The sequence below is a fragment of the Cnephaeus nilssonii genome, assembly GCF_951640355.1.
Source record: "Cnephaeus nilssonii genome assembly, chromosome: 5".
Taxonomy (NCBI): Eukaryota; Metazoa; Chordata; class Mammalia; order Chiroptera; family Vespertilionidae; genus Cnephaeus; species Cnephaeus nilssonii.
Window position 1 is genome coordinate 71,431,415 of NC_137076.1, and position 15,754 is coordinate 71,447,168.

The 15,754-nt window shown below is 49.3% G+C and overlaps 1 protein-coding gene across 6 annotated transcripts in view; it reads right to left on the minus strand.

The window, feature by feature from the left end:
* Positions 1 to 7,262, minus strand: part of NSD1 (nuclear receptor binding SET domain protein 1) — a 140,065-nt gene extending 132,803 nt beyond the window's left edge. The window contains exons 1-3 of one of the 6 annotated variants that reach the window (XM_079771822.1): positions 6,285 to 6,482; positions 5,038 to 5,151; positions 4,208 to 4,297 (exon numbers count right to left, since the gene is read on the minus strand). In XM_079771822.1, the coding sequence (XP_079627948.1) occupies positions 4,208 to 4,297; positions 5,038 to 5,067 (120 nt within the window). In that variant the 5' untranslated portion in view covers positions 5,068 to 5,151; positions 6,285 to 6,482. Of the gene's footprint in view, positions 1 to 4,207; positions 6,245 to 6,284; positions 6,483 to 7,084 lie in introns of those variants that run through there. The other 5 variants (XM_079771820.1, XM_079771818.1, XM_079771821.1 and 2 more) reach the window with 5 other exon arrangements.
* Positions 7,263 to 15,754: the final 8,492 nt, after the last annotated feature.

Here is a 15,754-nt window from a genome sequence, read left to right on the forward strand (position 1 = left end):
CCAACTAATATCCAACAAATACCTTCTAAAAATACTATGTTCATCTAATTCTCCACATCCAAAGTACCCTTCTAAACCAAACCCAACCAAGCCCAGACAAAGTCAATTCAAGTTCCATTTCTTCCTTAAAGCCTTGACTACTCTAGATTTCATATCTCTACACATATCTTCTTTAACTACTTAAACATCAATAGCACAGAACTTAATACAGGGAGTGGTTTGTGAATATTTTCTGTATCCCCAAGATTGGTACAGGATAAATATTATTAAAACACCAAAATACCTGTTTTTAAATGGCAATAAAGAAGTCTCTTTTTTCAAACATCCACCCCATGGACAATATATAGTGTCTGTCTATCTCCACCTAATGAAGCACTAACGAGTATAACAGTACAAATCAATTACAGGGGTAAAACCACAAACAAATCTAGCAAAAACATGCCATGTTTCTTCAAGTCAATATAAATAAAAAAGATCCCTGGCCAGCTTGTTCGGTTGGTTAGTGTGTCCTCCTGATATGCCAAGGTTGTGGGTTCAATCCCCAGCCTGGGCACAGGGAATCAACCAATGAATGCATAATAAGTAGAACAACAAATTGATATTTCTCTTTCTGTTTCTTCCTCTCCCTCCCCTTGCTCTCTCTCTTCCTCTCTCTAAAACAATTTAAAAATAATAATAATTGTTGAGAGAGAGAGAGAAAAAATATCCATTGGTTGCCTCCTTCATGCGCCCAGACCCCACTGGGGATTGAACCCTCAACCTGGGTATATGCCCTGACTGGGAATCAGAACCACCACCCTCTGGAGTAGCGGTCGCCAACCTTTCAGACCTCACAGACCACCAGTGGTCCGCGGACCACCGGTTGGCGACCGCTGCTCTGGAGTATGGGATGACTCTCCAACCAACTGCACTACACCGGACAGGGCAGTAATTCTTGAAGCTGGGTGGAGTACACAGGCATTTCTACTATTCTCTCTTCTTTGGTATATGCTTGAAATTTTCCATAGTAAACATTTTAAAAAAGAAAACCTCACTAAAACTGGTTAAGTCCTTAAATATTTTTCTAAGAATTTATTTTCCTACCCTGACCGGTTTGGCTCAGTGGATAGAGCCTGCGGTCTGAAGAGTCACGGATTCGATTCTGGTCAAGGGCACATGCCCGAGTTGCAGGCTCCATCCCCAGTAGGGGGAGTGCAGGAGGCAGCCAATCAATGATTCTCTCATCATTGATGTTTCTATCTCTCCCTCTCCCTTCCTCTCTGAAATCAATAAAAATATATTTTTTTAAAAACGAATTTATTTTCCTTATGATCATGATGAGAAAATGAAGAAAATTAAAGTACATATGTCATCTTTTTATTGTACAATTTCACTGGACAAAATCTTTAAAAATTTGATTCTTCCCTTATAACAAACTACAGACCTGGTGCACGAAATTCGTGCACCTGGGGAGATCCCTAAGCCTGGCCTGTGCCCTCTCCCAGTCCGGGAGCCCTCGAGGGATGTCCGACTGATGGCTTAGGCCCAGGGAGCGGGCCTAAGCCAGCAGTCGGACATCCTTAGCGCTGCAGCAGAGGTGGGAGAGGCTCCCGCCACCACTGCTGTACTCGCCAGCCATGAGCTCGGCTTCTGGCTGAGCGACACTCCCCCTGTGAAAGCGCATTGACCACCAGGGGGCAGCTCCTACGTTGAGCATCTGGCCCCTGGTGGTCAGTGTGCATCATAGCAACCGGTCATTCCACCATTTGGTCATTTTGCATATTATCCTTTTATTATATAGCATAGTTGCCATCCTAACTAAAATTTTTATAAGGCTTTGATAAAGGCTTAAAATTTTTATTTTTATAATTCTTAATTTTACTTTTCAATATGAAATCCTAAATAATCCTTTTTCTCCCTGTCTATTTATGAGAAGTTAGTCCCCATTTTAAGTGGATTCATTTTTAGTGGTCCTCTTCTTTAGAGGATCACCAGTATATGTACATCAGACCATCCTGAAACTAGCTACATTCTAAGAACTTTGAGGATCCCCAAATTCATGAGTACCACCATAGTATAAATTCTCCATAAAATATCTAAGTGAGTAAGAATAGAAAACAACTTGGCAAGTCAACCTAGTGAGAAAACCAGAAGTTACTTCAGGCGCAGACAGGTGTTAGAGACCTTCAGAAGTCACTGAGAGAGACAAAGAAAAGAAAGAACTCCAAAAGAACTCAGATAATTCTATCTTTCAAGGGTTTCAGTATTGTCTCCAATAATCTCAAGTCCCTTGTACATCGTCCATGACATATCTTTTTTACTAAAAGGCTATGAAGACCCAATGAGAAAATAGAGACCAAAGCACTTAATAAACTAAGGTACTGCCTGTTTAAACTTGGAGTTCTGGGGACCAACTTTCCTTCAAGATTTTCTCCAAGCCCTGGCTGGGTAAGCTCAGTTCGTTAGAGGGCTGTCCCCATATGCCAAGGTTGCAGGCTCAATCCCTAGTCATGGCACATATAAGAGTCAACCAAAGAATGCATAAGTAAGTAGAACAACAAATTGATGCTTCTCCCTCCCTCTCTCTCTCTCTAAAATCAATAAATAAAAAATTTTTAAAGATTTAATCCAGCACCTACAATGTACAAAGTAGTTAATATAGACAGTATATGTACACTGGCGGGAATTAGAAGATATCAACCCAATTAAACATAAAAGCACCAGGTCAGGATTATTAACTAAAATGACAATCATTTCACATCACTATTTGCAAAGAAAATAACTGAAGAGCACATAAAGATAAGCTGAAGAGGTTGCTCGTTTATGAGAGGAAGCAAACAGTCTGCTTACAGCTAGATATACAAAACAACAGACAATATGTGTCTTTATCTAATTTCAGACATGGGGTTTACAATCCTAATAACTACTCTACTTTTCCCAAGAGAATCTGATTCTATCACAATATTACAGACAGTATAAAAGACAAACATTTGCTAAGGATTTTCTAAAATTTCCAGCCGAGCACAGGACCTAATACAGGCTCCAATATTTTCAATTGTTTTTAACAGAACCAATACTCCACTGGTATCTCTTTGATGAGAACCAACAATGAGATTTCTACTTCTATTTGTATGATTCTAGAGAAACATATATCTCCACCATTAGTTCTAGGTTTTTATGTAAATACAAAAGCCAAACTATAGAAAGTAGTAATAACAATACAAAAATAAACTGTGTTACTTGTACTCACACTGTAAAACTATTTTTGCCCCCCTCTGTATGTATGTATTTGTATGTGTGTGTATATGTGTGTGTATGTATGTATATGTATGTGTGTATGTATATAAATATATACATATATACATATATATAAATAAATGTATATGAACCCAAGAAAAAGGATTTGTCTGAGCTGCCAACAGATTGCCAACATAGCTTATCGACCCTAAAAATTATCCAGAACAATACAGACTCAAGATAACTACCAAAACAAAATTATTAAATCTATAAGTACCAAGCTAAGAAAACAAGAAATACCAAAGCATATTTAAGATACATATGAATCAATAGAAACGAAAGTGACACACCCACATCTCCTTTTGTAACTTTGAAGAACAGCAGGGCTACATGATATAGTGAATTACTTAATGCACTCAAAACAATCATCACATACCATAAAATTCCAGTTAAATCTTGACACAGTATTTCAGAGACATTTGTTAGGGGGAAAATTGGACTGATGTCCAAGAAGTTCAACTCATCTTAGCTACTTTCAATCTGTCTGTGCACAAAATGCACTTCAACACGCAGCAAGAGTCACCCCATTAACTAAGAAAATAAGCCATGCGCTACGTTAAAACAGGATACCAGGTAATTAATTGGTTCTCTTATAACTCATAATACCAGCAAGCCAAAACAAACAAACAAAAAAAGCTAAACAAATGTATACCTCCACCTTGAAAAATTAGATCTGAACTAAATCAAATGCCTTTAAAAGTTTAACTTAGTCCTCAAAGGAGATTTAATTGGGAAAATCTAGAAAGAACCAAACTCATACAATAGAGATAAATTTAAAAATCAAAGTAATATTTCCCCAAAAAGTTTATCATTAGCAACAGGCTTTAAGCTGTGAAATAAGCAACCAAAAACCAATTAGCTATGTTTCCATTTAAGTTGCCTGTATATATACATTAATGTATATATTTAAGTTGTACCAAAAACTGCTTACAAATGGTAATTCCTGGGAAGTAGATGATGATGAAGTTCCAGGTAATTCTAGCATGTTTCCTAATGTACTGGTACTGGAGTCTGGATCATCCTGAAAAGATAAATTTACTGAGTTTAATTGCTCTTCTATGGTAACGTTTGTATCTCCTAGTGAAAAGGGGGCTGGGAGAAGGGCTGCTTTTTCATTGCTGCCGTCCACTTCATTTCTTTGCTTATTTTTCTGTGTTTCAGTTTGAGGAGCTAATGGCAAGAATGGCGATTTGACTGCACCATGTCTACTCTCTGGTGTGCTGTCTTGTTCATTTCCCATGGCCACGTCTACACCATTCTCTGATTTAGGCTCATAATTGCAGGTGGCATTGGTCTGAGTTTCCTCAAAGATCTCCTCTATACTCTCATCCTCTGTGACTGGCTGTTCTGGGTCCATTTCAGAATCTACATCTGCATCGTCCACACAAGTAAAATTCTCAAAGTGCAGAAAGCCATTCTTGACAGTCTTTGTTACTTTTACCTGGAGTTCAGGGGAGTTATTACAAGAGGGTTCCTGTTTCATAGCAAGTGCTGTTGGACCACCAGGACTCAAGGAAGTGCAAACAATTGGCGACTGAGCTCTTGAATCACTTTTTTCAGGGTCTTGAAAGGATTCTGATCCATCAGCAGACCCATTTAAATATTCTACATTGATCATGGAGGCCAAATCCTGTAGTTTCCGCAGTGGAATGTAACAAGATGGAGAATCTTGTCCATAAGCATTTTGGGATGTTCCACTGGCAGTCGATAACTGCATAGTACACCCATTAAGTGGCTCAGAAAAATTGGATTGACCATTACCGAAAGGGCTGTCCTTGTCTTCAGGGGCATCTAAATTGACTGGATTGGAAAAAGGCAGCAGACAATTTCTTCTGGGAGGTTCAGAGGTCTGATCCATCCTGCGCCAGCATCAACCTGGAATCCAAAAACACAGCAATTAATCTGAGTTAACAAGTCATAGGACTTATCTTCAAAATGGCAGCCACTTCTCAAGGCCTAGTGGCCTCGATGTCTTTCTGCTGCACTTCCAAGGGCAGAAAAGTTCCCCAGCTGATGATAGAAAAATGGCCTCGGTGAGCCGCCACAAACTCCATCTTCCTGGAGCTGAGCAGATCTTGCCACATGGAAACAGCCCGTCCCTTTTCCCTGCACTGCAGACTGGTGGACAGTAAGGCTGAACTAAAATTCAAATCCATTTGGCAGTAGAAATTCCCAAAATCTCAAAATACGAATCCTCTTCTCCCTCCCTCGCCGAGGACCTAGCGGCCGGACCTCCGGAAGGGAGGGGGATACGAGGTTCGAGAGGGGGGTCCCAAACGCTGCACAAAAGGTCTCCCCCCCCCCCCCTTTTCCTGGCTCCCACTGCTCAGCGGTCACAATAGCGCTGCACCCTGCGCCCAGCCGGCGCCACAGCCTTTTTGCTACGGCTCTACACAGGCCGCAGGCCAGTCGGCCCAAGCGGGTGGGCGCACCCCGAAGCTCGCCTTCCTGACTGCAGGCCAGCTCGGTCCACGGCTGCAGGTCCCAGAGACTGGGACGCCGCAGGGGGAGAAACGGAGGCAGCCGGCGAAGCCAAGTCAGGGCAGCAGCAGCTGCTGCTACAGCTTGACAAACATGGCTGCTGCCGACGCCGCCGCCGCCTGCCCAGGCCGCGCTCCTTCCCGCAGCCGCTGTAGCACCTCCTGGCCGAGCCGATCGCACTCATCAATATTCAGCAGCAAGCAAAGTTTACTGCGGGAGGGCAGTGGGCCCGGTGCCCCCCAGCCGTCTACCCGAGGGGAGGCAGAGGCCGAGGTGCGCGCGAGAGGCCGGCGGAGCACGGGCCGTGCCGGGAGGAAGTTCGCGGCAGTCCGGCCGGGTAGGCCGGAGCCCGGCTGGTAGTGAAGGAGGAGGAAGGGGCCCGCGGCTGCAAAGCCGCCGGCCACCAACCCCGCGCCGCGCCCGGTCCTCCCCCGCGCCCCTCACCTCACCACCACCACCATCTTCCCCGCCCGGCCGCCTCCTCCCTCCTCACGCCTGCCCGCCGCCCACCCCAGTGCACTAGTTACCGTGCCCCGTGCCCCCTCCCGGGCCGGCTGGGGGGAGGGGGTGACCCTCATTACACTGGGGCGCGAGCGGAGCGGTGGGGAGAGAGCGGAGCCGCTCGCCGCACCCCCCCTCCCCCCGCGTCTCTCTTCAGGGGAGAAGGCAGCGAGCGCGACCTGCCCCGGCCTAGTCCTCCGCCACCTCCTCCTCCTCACACCCCCACCGCGCGCGCCCCCGCGGCGGCGCGTGCGACCCAGCGCCTCGCGCCCGCCCGCGTGCGGCCGGGGCCCCGAGTGCGCGCGCCCCCCAGCCCCCACCGCGCGCGCGCGCCCCCTCGCCTCACTCTTCGGGGTTCAGGGCGGGTGAAGTCGGGCTCGCGAGCGCGCCGTCCAATCAGCGGAGCCGTCGCTGCAGCCCCCTCCCCTCCCCCGGAGCGACCGCTCGCAGCCTGGGCCTACGGGCCGGCCCGCAGCCCGGGCGGGGCCTGAGGCGGGCTCCCTGGGAGCCTCGCGCGCCTCCCTGGAGAGTCGGGGCCTACGGGCGTCGTGGGTGGTACTCCGGTCCCCGCACCTACCTCAGGGCGTTGAGCTGGCCCCGGGCTGCGCACGGCTCCCACACCCTCCCAGTCCCCGGCCCCGACCCTGGCGGCGACTGGCCCGGTTGAGGCCTGTCTCACCGCCCCGCCAGCCCTGCTCGGGCCCGCGTCAGTCCCGGCCTCCATCTTAGGTTATCGCCCGGGCTCCCCATCCACTGGGCACCTGCCCTCAGCCCGCTCGGCTCGGCCCGAGGCCAAGGCCACCCCCCCTCCTACCGCGGGGCTCACCTGGGGGCTCGGGCTGGGGTCTTCGAGGCCTCAGGCCCCGAACAGGCGCGGCCGCAAATGATCCCCGTGCCCGGCCGCACCCCAAACCCACACCACCACCACCACAGACCAAGCTGAGCAGGAAACAAAATGGAGGCAGCAGCTCGGGTCTGCCTCCCCGAGCCAAGCCTGTGCAGCCCAGGCTCCCTCCTGCCGCAGGCCCGACGCCCGTGAGGCAGGGGGCCGGTTCGTCCCGGGCGCCGCAAGCAGCCGCCGTAGAGCCACGCAGTCAGGCCGGGGACTCGGCCCTGCGGGACCCACAGCCCCTCACCCACCACCCCTTCCCTTTCCCCTCCCCCCCATGCCTCTCCCTCCCCCTCGCCCGGCCTTGAGGGGTGAGCGGCTACCAGGAGCCGGGTCGGGTCGGGTTACCCGCCTGGGCACTGCCCGCCCAGCCGTGGCCTCGGCTGGGAGATGCGGCCGGGCGACCCCCGCGCTGAGCCCACCCCTCGCACCCGAGCTGGGCAGCAGCCTGACAGCGCGCCCGCACCTCGCGGTGCGGCCCCCGCCCAGTGAGGCCGAGTCCCCCGTTCGGGCACTGCCAGGACGAGGCTCCCTCGCCACCCCCGGGCCCAGGGGTCCTCGCTGCCTCGGGCGGGGCGAGGGGAGCGCTGGGGGAGGGGTCCGCTAATCCCTGCACCGCCTCCCGCGCCTAGTCTGGGTCTGGGCCTGGCACAGGGACTCGGGCCGCGGGCGCGGGCTGCATCGGTCGGTGCGTGCGCGCGGGACAGGGGACGCGGCCGGGGGTCCGGAGGGACCGCGCCTCGCACCGCGGACGCTGCAGTTCTCGGCACCCAGGCAGATGGCCCTCTCGTGCCACCAGAGACGCGCGCAGGCCGCCTGCTCCTCAGCCCGGCTCCCCGAGGAGCGCGCGCCTGGCCCCTGCGGGCCGGGCCCCCGGAGCCCGGTGGGCCAGCGCTGGGAGGGTGGGCCGCCGGGCTGGCCCGGACAAGCCTGCTGGCCTGACCCCCGGTCTGGGGCGCTCTGCTCTCTGGCGCTCCGGACCTCGAGGCCTGCACCCAGCGCTCGCGGCCCCACAGCACCGGCCTAGGGCGGCCGCGGTTCGTTCAGTCATCTATGAAAGCACAAGGGCAGGTCGGGGAACCCAAGCCTAGGTTGACCTCGCAAGTCCAGCTCCCCAGGTCCTTACCCCAACCCGGTCCAACCCCCTGGGCTTGCTCCCCAGCAAAAAGCTCACCTAGGGATCTAGCTGGTTCCTTAGAGTGCTAAGTGCATCCTCACTGTTCAGAGAGAACCACAACCAACCACCACAAAAAGTCCCACCTCCTCCAGAAAGCCTTCAGTGATTAGAGTGAACTCCATCTAAAAAGCTGAGCACCGCCCTCGAGAGCCACGTGACTACCACGGCTCCCAGAGCTTAGTAAATGTACATAATTATTGTATGTGGAGCGATCACCCACAGCCCTTATATCTTAACCCGGAGCCCACCTGGGGAAAGGGACTTTTGGCGTTGTCCTGCGCGGCAGCATCGGAGCGGAGCTCCCTAAACTCCATCCTTCAGCCTTCCCCATCGTCACCGGACCAGGCTTGGAATTCAAGGTGCCCCTAAGCCTCCTGCTCTGCAAGGCCCTCCGTCCAGTGGTGCAGGCACACTACAGGACCTTCGCACACTGTAAATGCTGGGATGCAGGCCCTTCCAAGACAGCAAGCAGGCTTTCTCAAAGGGAAGGTGCCCCCTGGAACCAGAGTGGTGAGGGGGCACTGTTCCCCCAGGGTTTCTCTTTCTGTTGAAGACAATGAGGTACCCTGAAGAAGGTGCCTATGTGCAAAGTCAGGTTGGCAGTGTTCTGTGTGCTAGGACCAGACAGGCAAAATGAGATTAACTTAGCCTCAGTTACCTCATCTTTAAATTATGATTACTGAGAATTTCTACCCTGCTGACATAGATACCTGTGAAGAAATTTGGCCAGTGTACAGCTACTCCTTTATTTATTTTTTAATCCTTACCCAAGGGTATGCTTTCATTGATTTTAGAGAGAGAGGAAGGGAGAGGGAAAGAAAAAGAGAGAAACATTGACATGATAGAGAAACATCTACATGATAGAGAAACATTGATCAGTTGCCTCTCATATGCACCTCTACTGAGGATCGAACCTGCAACCCAGGCATGTGCCCTGACAGAGAATTGAACCTGAGACCTTTCAATGCAGGGGATGACACTCCAACCAACTGAGCCACAGCAGCCAGACCCCTTTTTTCTTAGAACTGCCCCCCCCCCCCCGCCCTACTTCATTAAATCAGTAGATACTTATTGAGCTCCCCCTCACAGCCTTGTGGGGACAGATAAGTAATAATATGGCAGAGAGCTGAGCACTGAGAAGAAAGCCAGAGGTGCTGAGGGAACTGGGGAGGCCTCAGGGGCAGTCAGGGAAAACCTCCCAGAAATCGCATCCAGAGGGAGTCCTGAATCATACTCAGGAATAGCCAGAAAAGAAAGGGACAACGTAGAGGTCCCAGCGGAAGAGCCCAGAGAAACACCAGGCTTTGGAGAAACTGACCACAGTTCCGTGTGGCCAGAAGCTAATGGGGTGGGGGGACTGAGAAGTCAGTAAGAGGCCTCAGGCAAGCATGGGGGAGGCCATAGGAGCCTGTTCCTGCAGAGCCTTGTTGGTCAAATTAAAGAATTTAGACTTTATCTGGAGGGCAGTAGGGAGCCATGAAAAGTTAGGGAGCAAGTTCAGGCTTGCATCTATGCAGTAGAAAGCTCACTCCAGCAGTGTCCAGAAGAGATGGATCCTGACTTTGGAGACACTCTGACCAGGGCCTGGCCTTGGGATTTGCCAGGATTGGGGCTTCTCCTCCTCTGTGCCAGCTACTTTCTAAGACACCCTCTGATTTAACCCTGAGATGGGCACTATTACTATCCCTATATTTCAGAGAGGAAGCGTCACTTACTCAAAGCCAATCTCCCAACCCAACACCTGGTGGGAGTTCTTCATCCCCACTGTACACGAGCAGCATCTGCTTTCTGACTGAACAGCCAGGTTTTAGGAGAGACAGGGAGGCCTTTGGTAATCAATCCCAAACACTGATGACTTCCACAATCATCCCTTCTGATGGGTCCATGAACTGTTTCCTTCTCCACACCCTTCCACCACACACACACCCAGGGGGTTCCCCAGAACTGGATCAGGCTTCAACTTAAGATCAAGAAACACCTGGCCAGCCGAAACCGGTTTGGCTCAGTGGATAGAGCGTCGGCCTGTGAACTGAAAGATCCCAGGTTCGATTCCGGTCAAGGGCATGTACCTTGGTTGCGGGCACATCCCCGGTAGGGGGTGTGCAGGAGGCAGCTGATCGATGTTTCTCTCTCATCGATGTTTCTAGCTCTCTATCCCTCTCCCTTCCTCTCTGTAAAAAATCAATAAAATATATTTAAAAAAAAAAAAAAGAAAGAAACACCTGGCCACATCTGGAGCCATATGGCCCTCCATGGTAACCTGACCATGTAGCCTAAGCCCGAGCCACAAGGACTCAAGCTTCCACTTTCAAGTGTTCTTTCTCTAAAACATGCTCTTTTGGAAGCCCCATGTTGGTGTTCACTATCTCTGCCTTTCTTCCCTCCTCAATTTCCTGGTTGCCCAGTGTATTCACTGTCCCAGGACACGCTGCTTTTCTAGGCTGTGCTCATGCTGGACCCTGTGACTTTTCCCAAAACTATCTTGGCAAGCTTCCACTCATCCTTCAGGGCCCTCCTCCTGGAAGTTTTCTCTGACCCTACCCCTGCAGACAGTCATTTTTCCCCCTGAACCAGCTTCTGAGATAACTATTGGCTTCCAAAATCTGGGCCCAGCCACTTGGTGAACCCCTTACAAGACTCAGGGCTTATGCTTCTCTAACCTCCAGTGACCAAGCCCAGAACATAGAAGCTCAGAGTAAGTGTTGGGGAAACATTTTCTTTTTCTATTTATTTATTTACTTATTTATTTATTTATTTGAGAGAGAGAGAGAGAGAGAGAAACATCAGTTTGTTGCTCCACCTACTCATGCATTCATTGGTTGCTTTTTATACGTGCCCTGACTAGAAATTGAACCCTCAACCTTGGTATATCGGGATGATGCTACTGAGCTACCCTGCTAGAGCTTGGAGAGACATTTTCTTTTTCTTTCTTTTCTTTTTTTTTTTGTGGAGAAAACATTTTCTGATGCCTGATCTAGCCCCTCCCCTCCTCTCCTACAGACAAAAGAGTTGTGGTTCAAATTATGGACCAAATGGGTTGTGCAGAACTTAAACCCTCCCTAAAAGAATTTTTGGTTGTTTGGGAAGCATACAGGCCTCTGTGCCAGGCAGCATTTTCAAAAAGTGTAAGAGAGCCTATAAGATCTTGGAATCAGATAGATGAGGGTTCCAGTCACAGCCAGACCACATACCAGGCAAGTCCCTCCTCCTCCCTCAGCCTCACAAATTGGATGATTACACAGATTAATATGCGAATGTAGGCAGGGCCTAATGCCCTGACCAGAGCAGCTGCCCACTGAACACCTCCTTCAGTATAACACTGGACTCCTCTACTCAACATGCCAATCTTTGCTCCCCCACCCCAGCCCAACTTGCTTTTTCTCTGGGTGCCTGGTTTTGTAGATGCACTCTCAGCCTCTAGCCAAGCACCTCTAAATGTATTGATTCCAAAGGGAGGAGGAGGAAGTGGGAGAATGCTGGGCTCTGGTGAGATGTGTCAGGAAAAGGGGGAGGGCTGCATCCTGTGGCCAAGAGAGTACTATACTTTTCACCTGCATATGGATTACCATTTTACACTCACCAACTCATTGTCTCCTGTCAGGAGGATATCATCCTATTTTGCAAATGAAAATAGAGGCTAGGGTGGGATATAAAACTAAAATTCAGCCCTAACCGGTTTGGCTCAGTGGATAGACCGTCGGCCTTCGGACTGAAGGGTCCCGGGTTCGATTCCGGTCAGGGGCATGTACCTTGGTTGTGGGCATATCCCCAGTGGGGAGTGTGCAGGAGGCAGCTGATCGATGTTTCTCTCTCATCAATGTTTCTAACTCTCTATCCCTCTCCCTTCCTCTCTGTAAAAAAATCAAACTATATTTTAAAATATTAAAAAACACTAAAATTCATATTCATGAACAAAACAGCAGTGTAGTGATTGCCAGAGGGAAAGCGGGGCGGGGGGGGGGGGGGAAGAAGGGTTCCTAATATAAGGTGACAGGAGAAGATTTGACTTTGGGTGGTGGGCACACTTTGGTGAAATATACAGATCTTGTAACATAGAAACCCACACCTGAAACCTATATGTTCATGTTGACCAATGTTACCCCAACCAATCTACACTAATAAAAGAGTAAGATGCAAATTGACTGTACCTTCTCAACACCCACCAGCCAACCAGGAGTGGATATGCAAATTAACCCAACAAAGATGGCAGGTTAATTTGCATATGCAGGCGCCAAGCAGGTGGGGGTGGGGCAGGAAGCTTGCATCGTCACCATGGCGACGACACAGTCTGGGCAGCTTGGGCAGCTTGGGAAGGCAGAAAGGTGGCTCCGGGCCAGAGTGAAAAGGCGGATCCAGCAGGAGCGAAGGTGGTACCGGCAGCCAGGGTAAGGAAGGCCCATTCTAAGGAAGGCCCATTCTTGCACGAATCTTCGTGCATTGGGCCTCTAGTTTAATAAATAAATATTAAAAATAAATATTAAAAAAAGAAAATCGAGGCTAAGAAAGAAGAAGCTTGTGAAAGGCTCCCTGCTGGTAAGTGGTGGAGTGGCATAGAGTTTATACCCAGTAGTTGCTTAATAAATACTAAAGGAGGTCAGGTAAGATAAAAGCAGAGATGAGACTGGAGTAAGGGCTTTAATGAAGTGGATAGTCTTCCAATTTTTTTTATCAAGTCTCCCTTTTGTGAATTTTAAATAGTGTGTATATAACCCACTCACACTTGAAAGTTGACATCTAATTTTGTTTTTCTTTTAAGTCATATATTACAAATAATAGAATTTTGGGTGTACTGCATGTGCACTTTAAATAAATCTTAATCAAAACCTACAGGGCTGCCCTAGCTGGTTTGGCTCAGTGGATAGAGCATCGGCCTGTGGACTGAAGGGTCCCGGATTTGATTCCGGTCAAGGGCACATGCTCGGGGTTGTGGGCTCAATCCCCAGTAGGGGGCATGCAGGAGCCAGCCAATCAATGATCCTCTCTCATAATTGATGTTTCTATCTCTCTTTCCCTCTCCCTTCCTCTCTGTTAATCAATGTATATGTGTGTGTGCATATATATATATATATATATATATATATATATATATATACTGAGTGGCCAGATTATTATGATCTCTGAACACATATATATTAGAGGCCTGGTGCATGAATTCGTGCATGGGTGGGGTCTGGCCAGCCTGGCCAGGGGGAGGGGACATGGGCAGTTGGCCGGCCTGCCTGCTGGTCGAACTCCTAGTCAAGGGGACAATTTGCATATTAGCCTTTTATTATATAGGCTATACACTGAGTGGCCAGTGTTCAGAGATCATAATAATCTGGCCACTCTGTGTGTGTGTGTGTGTGTGTGTGTGTGTGTGTGTATATATATATATATTTTTTAAACCTACAGGCTGTGTCTAAAATGGCAAAGCCAGCCCTGGCTGGTGTGCCTCAGTTGGTTGGGTGTTGCCCCTTGTCAGAGAGGGCCTAGGGAGGGAGGGCTTTTTCTAAAGGCAGAAGCGGCTTGGTCTTGTGTAAATCATTTTACCTCAGGGCTTGTGTTCATTGTTTCTTCTGCCTGGCAGGCTCTACTCCCAGCTCTCCCAGGATTCTTCCTGTCAATCAGCTCAAAAGGCTCTCTCTTCAGACAGGGCACACCTGGCTCCTTCCTCACTTTTGACCCAGGCCTCTCTATTACATCTTCTTGTTCAAGTGACTTATAGCGATTACTATTCTCTGAAATTATCTGATTTTTTTCTTCCTTATTATTTTCTTTTTATTTAGATAGAACCCATATACGATAAAATTTTACACCCTTTTAAAGTGTATAATCCAGCCTTGCAGGCATGGCTCAGTGGTTGAGCGTCGACCTATGAACCCAGAGGTCATGGTTCGATTCCTGATCAGAGCACATGCCCGGGTTGTGGGCTGACCCCCCAGTAGGGGGCATGCAGGACATAGCTGATGCACGATTCTCATGTATCATTGTTTCTATCTCTCTCTCCCTCTCCCTTCCTCTCTGAAATCAACAAAAATATATTTTAAAAAATCAAGTGTGTAATCCAATGATTTTTTAAAAATAAATTTTATTGATTTTTTACAGAGAGGAAGAGAGAGGGATAGAGAGTTAGAAACATCGATGAGAGAGAAACATCGATCAGCTGCCTCCTGCACGCCCCTTACTGGGGATGTGTCCGCAACCAGGGTACATGCCCTTGACCGGAATCGAACCTGGGACCCTTCAGTCCGCAGGCCGACGCTCTATCCACCGAGCCAAACCGGTTTTGGCTAATCCAATGATTTTTAATATATTCACAAATATATTGTGCAATGATCACCACTACCTAATTCCAGAGCATTTTCAGCACTCTAAAGAGAAACCCTGTGTCCATTTGTAGTCAGTCCCCATTCCCTCCTTCCCTATAAGCCTTGCAAACCACTAATCTACTATTTGTCTCTATGGATGTGCTTTTGACCATGTCATATAAATACAATCATACAATATGTGGTCTTTTATGTCTGGCTTCTTTCACTGAGCATAATGTTTTTCAGTTTCATCCATGTTATAACATACTAGAGGCCCAGTGCATGGATTTGTGCACCAGTGCAGTCCCTCGGTCTGGCCTTCGGGGATCGGGCCTAAACCAGCAGTCCGACATCCCCTGAGGGGTACCAGAGGGCACTCTGCAAAGTCGCTTGGCAGCTCCTGCATTGAGCATCTGCCCCCTGGTGGTTAGTGCATGTCATAGCTACCGGCCGGTCAGCCAGTTGCTTAGGCTTTTATATCTATACTAGAGGCCTGGTGCACGAAATCGTGCACGGGTGGGGTCCCTCAGCCTGGCCGGCGATTGGGGCCAATGAGGGCCTTCTCGTCCAGTTCTAATTGGGGCCAATCCCTAGGGGGAGGGACCGCGGGAGGTTGGCTGGCCGGCCAGAGGGAGGGACTGCAAGAGGTTGGCCAGCTGCAGGAGGTTGGCTGTGGGAGTGCACTTACCACCAGGGGGCAGCTCCTGCATTGAGCGTTGGCCCCCTGATGGTCAGTGCGCATCATAACGACAGTTGACCAGTTGTAACAGTCGCTTAGGCTTTTATATATGTAGATATATAAAAGGCTAATATGCAAAGTGTCCCCTTGGGAGTTCGACCAGGAGACCAGGAGTTTGATCACTTGCTATGACGTGCACTGACCACCAGGGGGTGGCGCGGAATGAAAGAAGGCCTCAGCCAGCAGCCAGCAGCCAATGAAGGGAGGCCCCAACCCACAGCCTGAAGGCCCTGATCAGTCCTTATTGCCAGCCAGGCCTAGGGACTCTACCCATGTATGGATTTCATGCACCAGGCCTCTAGTATATAGATAATAGTACTGCATTCATATATATATATATATATATATATATATATATATATATATATATATATATTTTAATTGATTTCAGAGAGGAAGTGAGA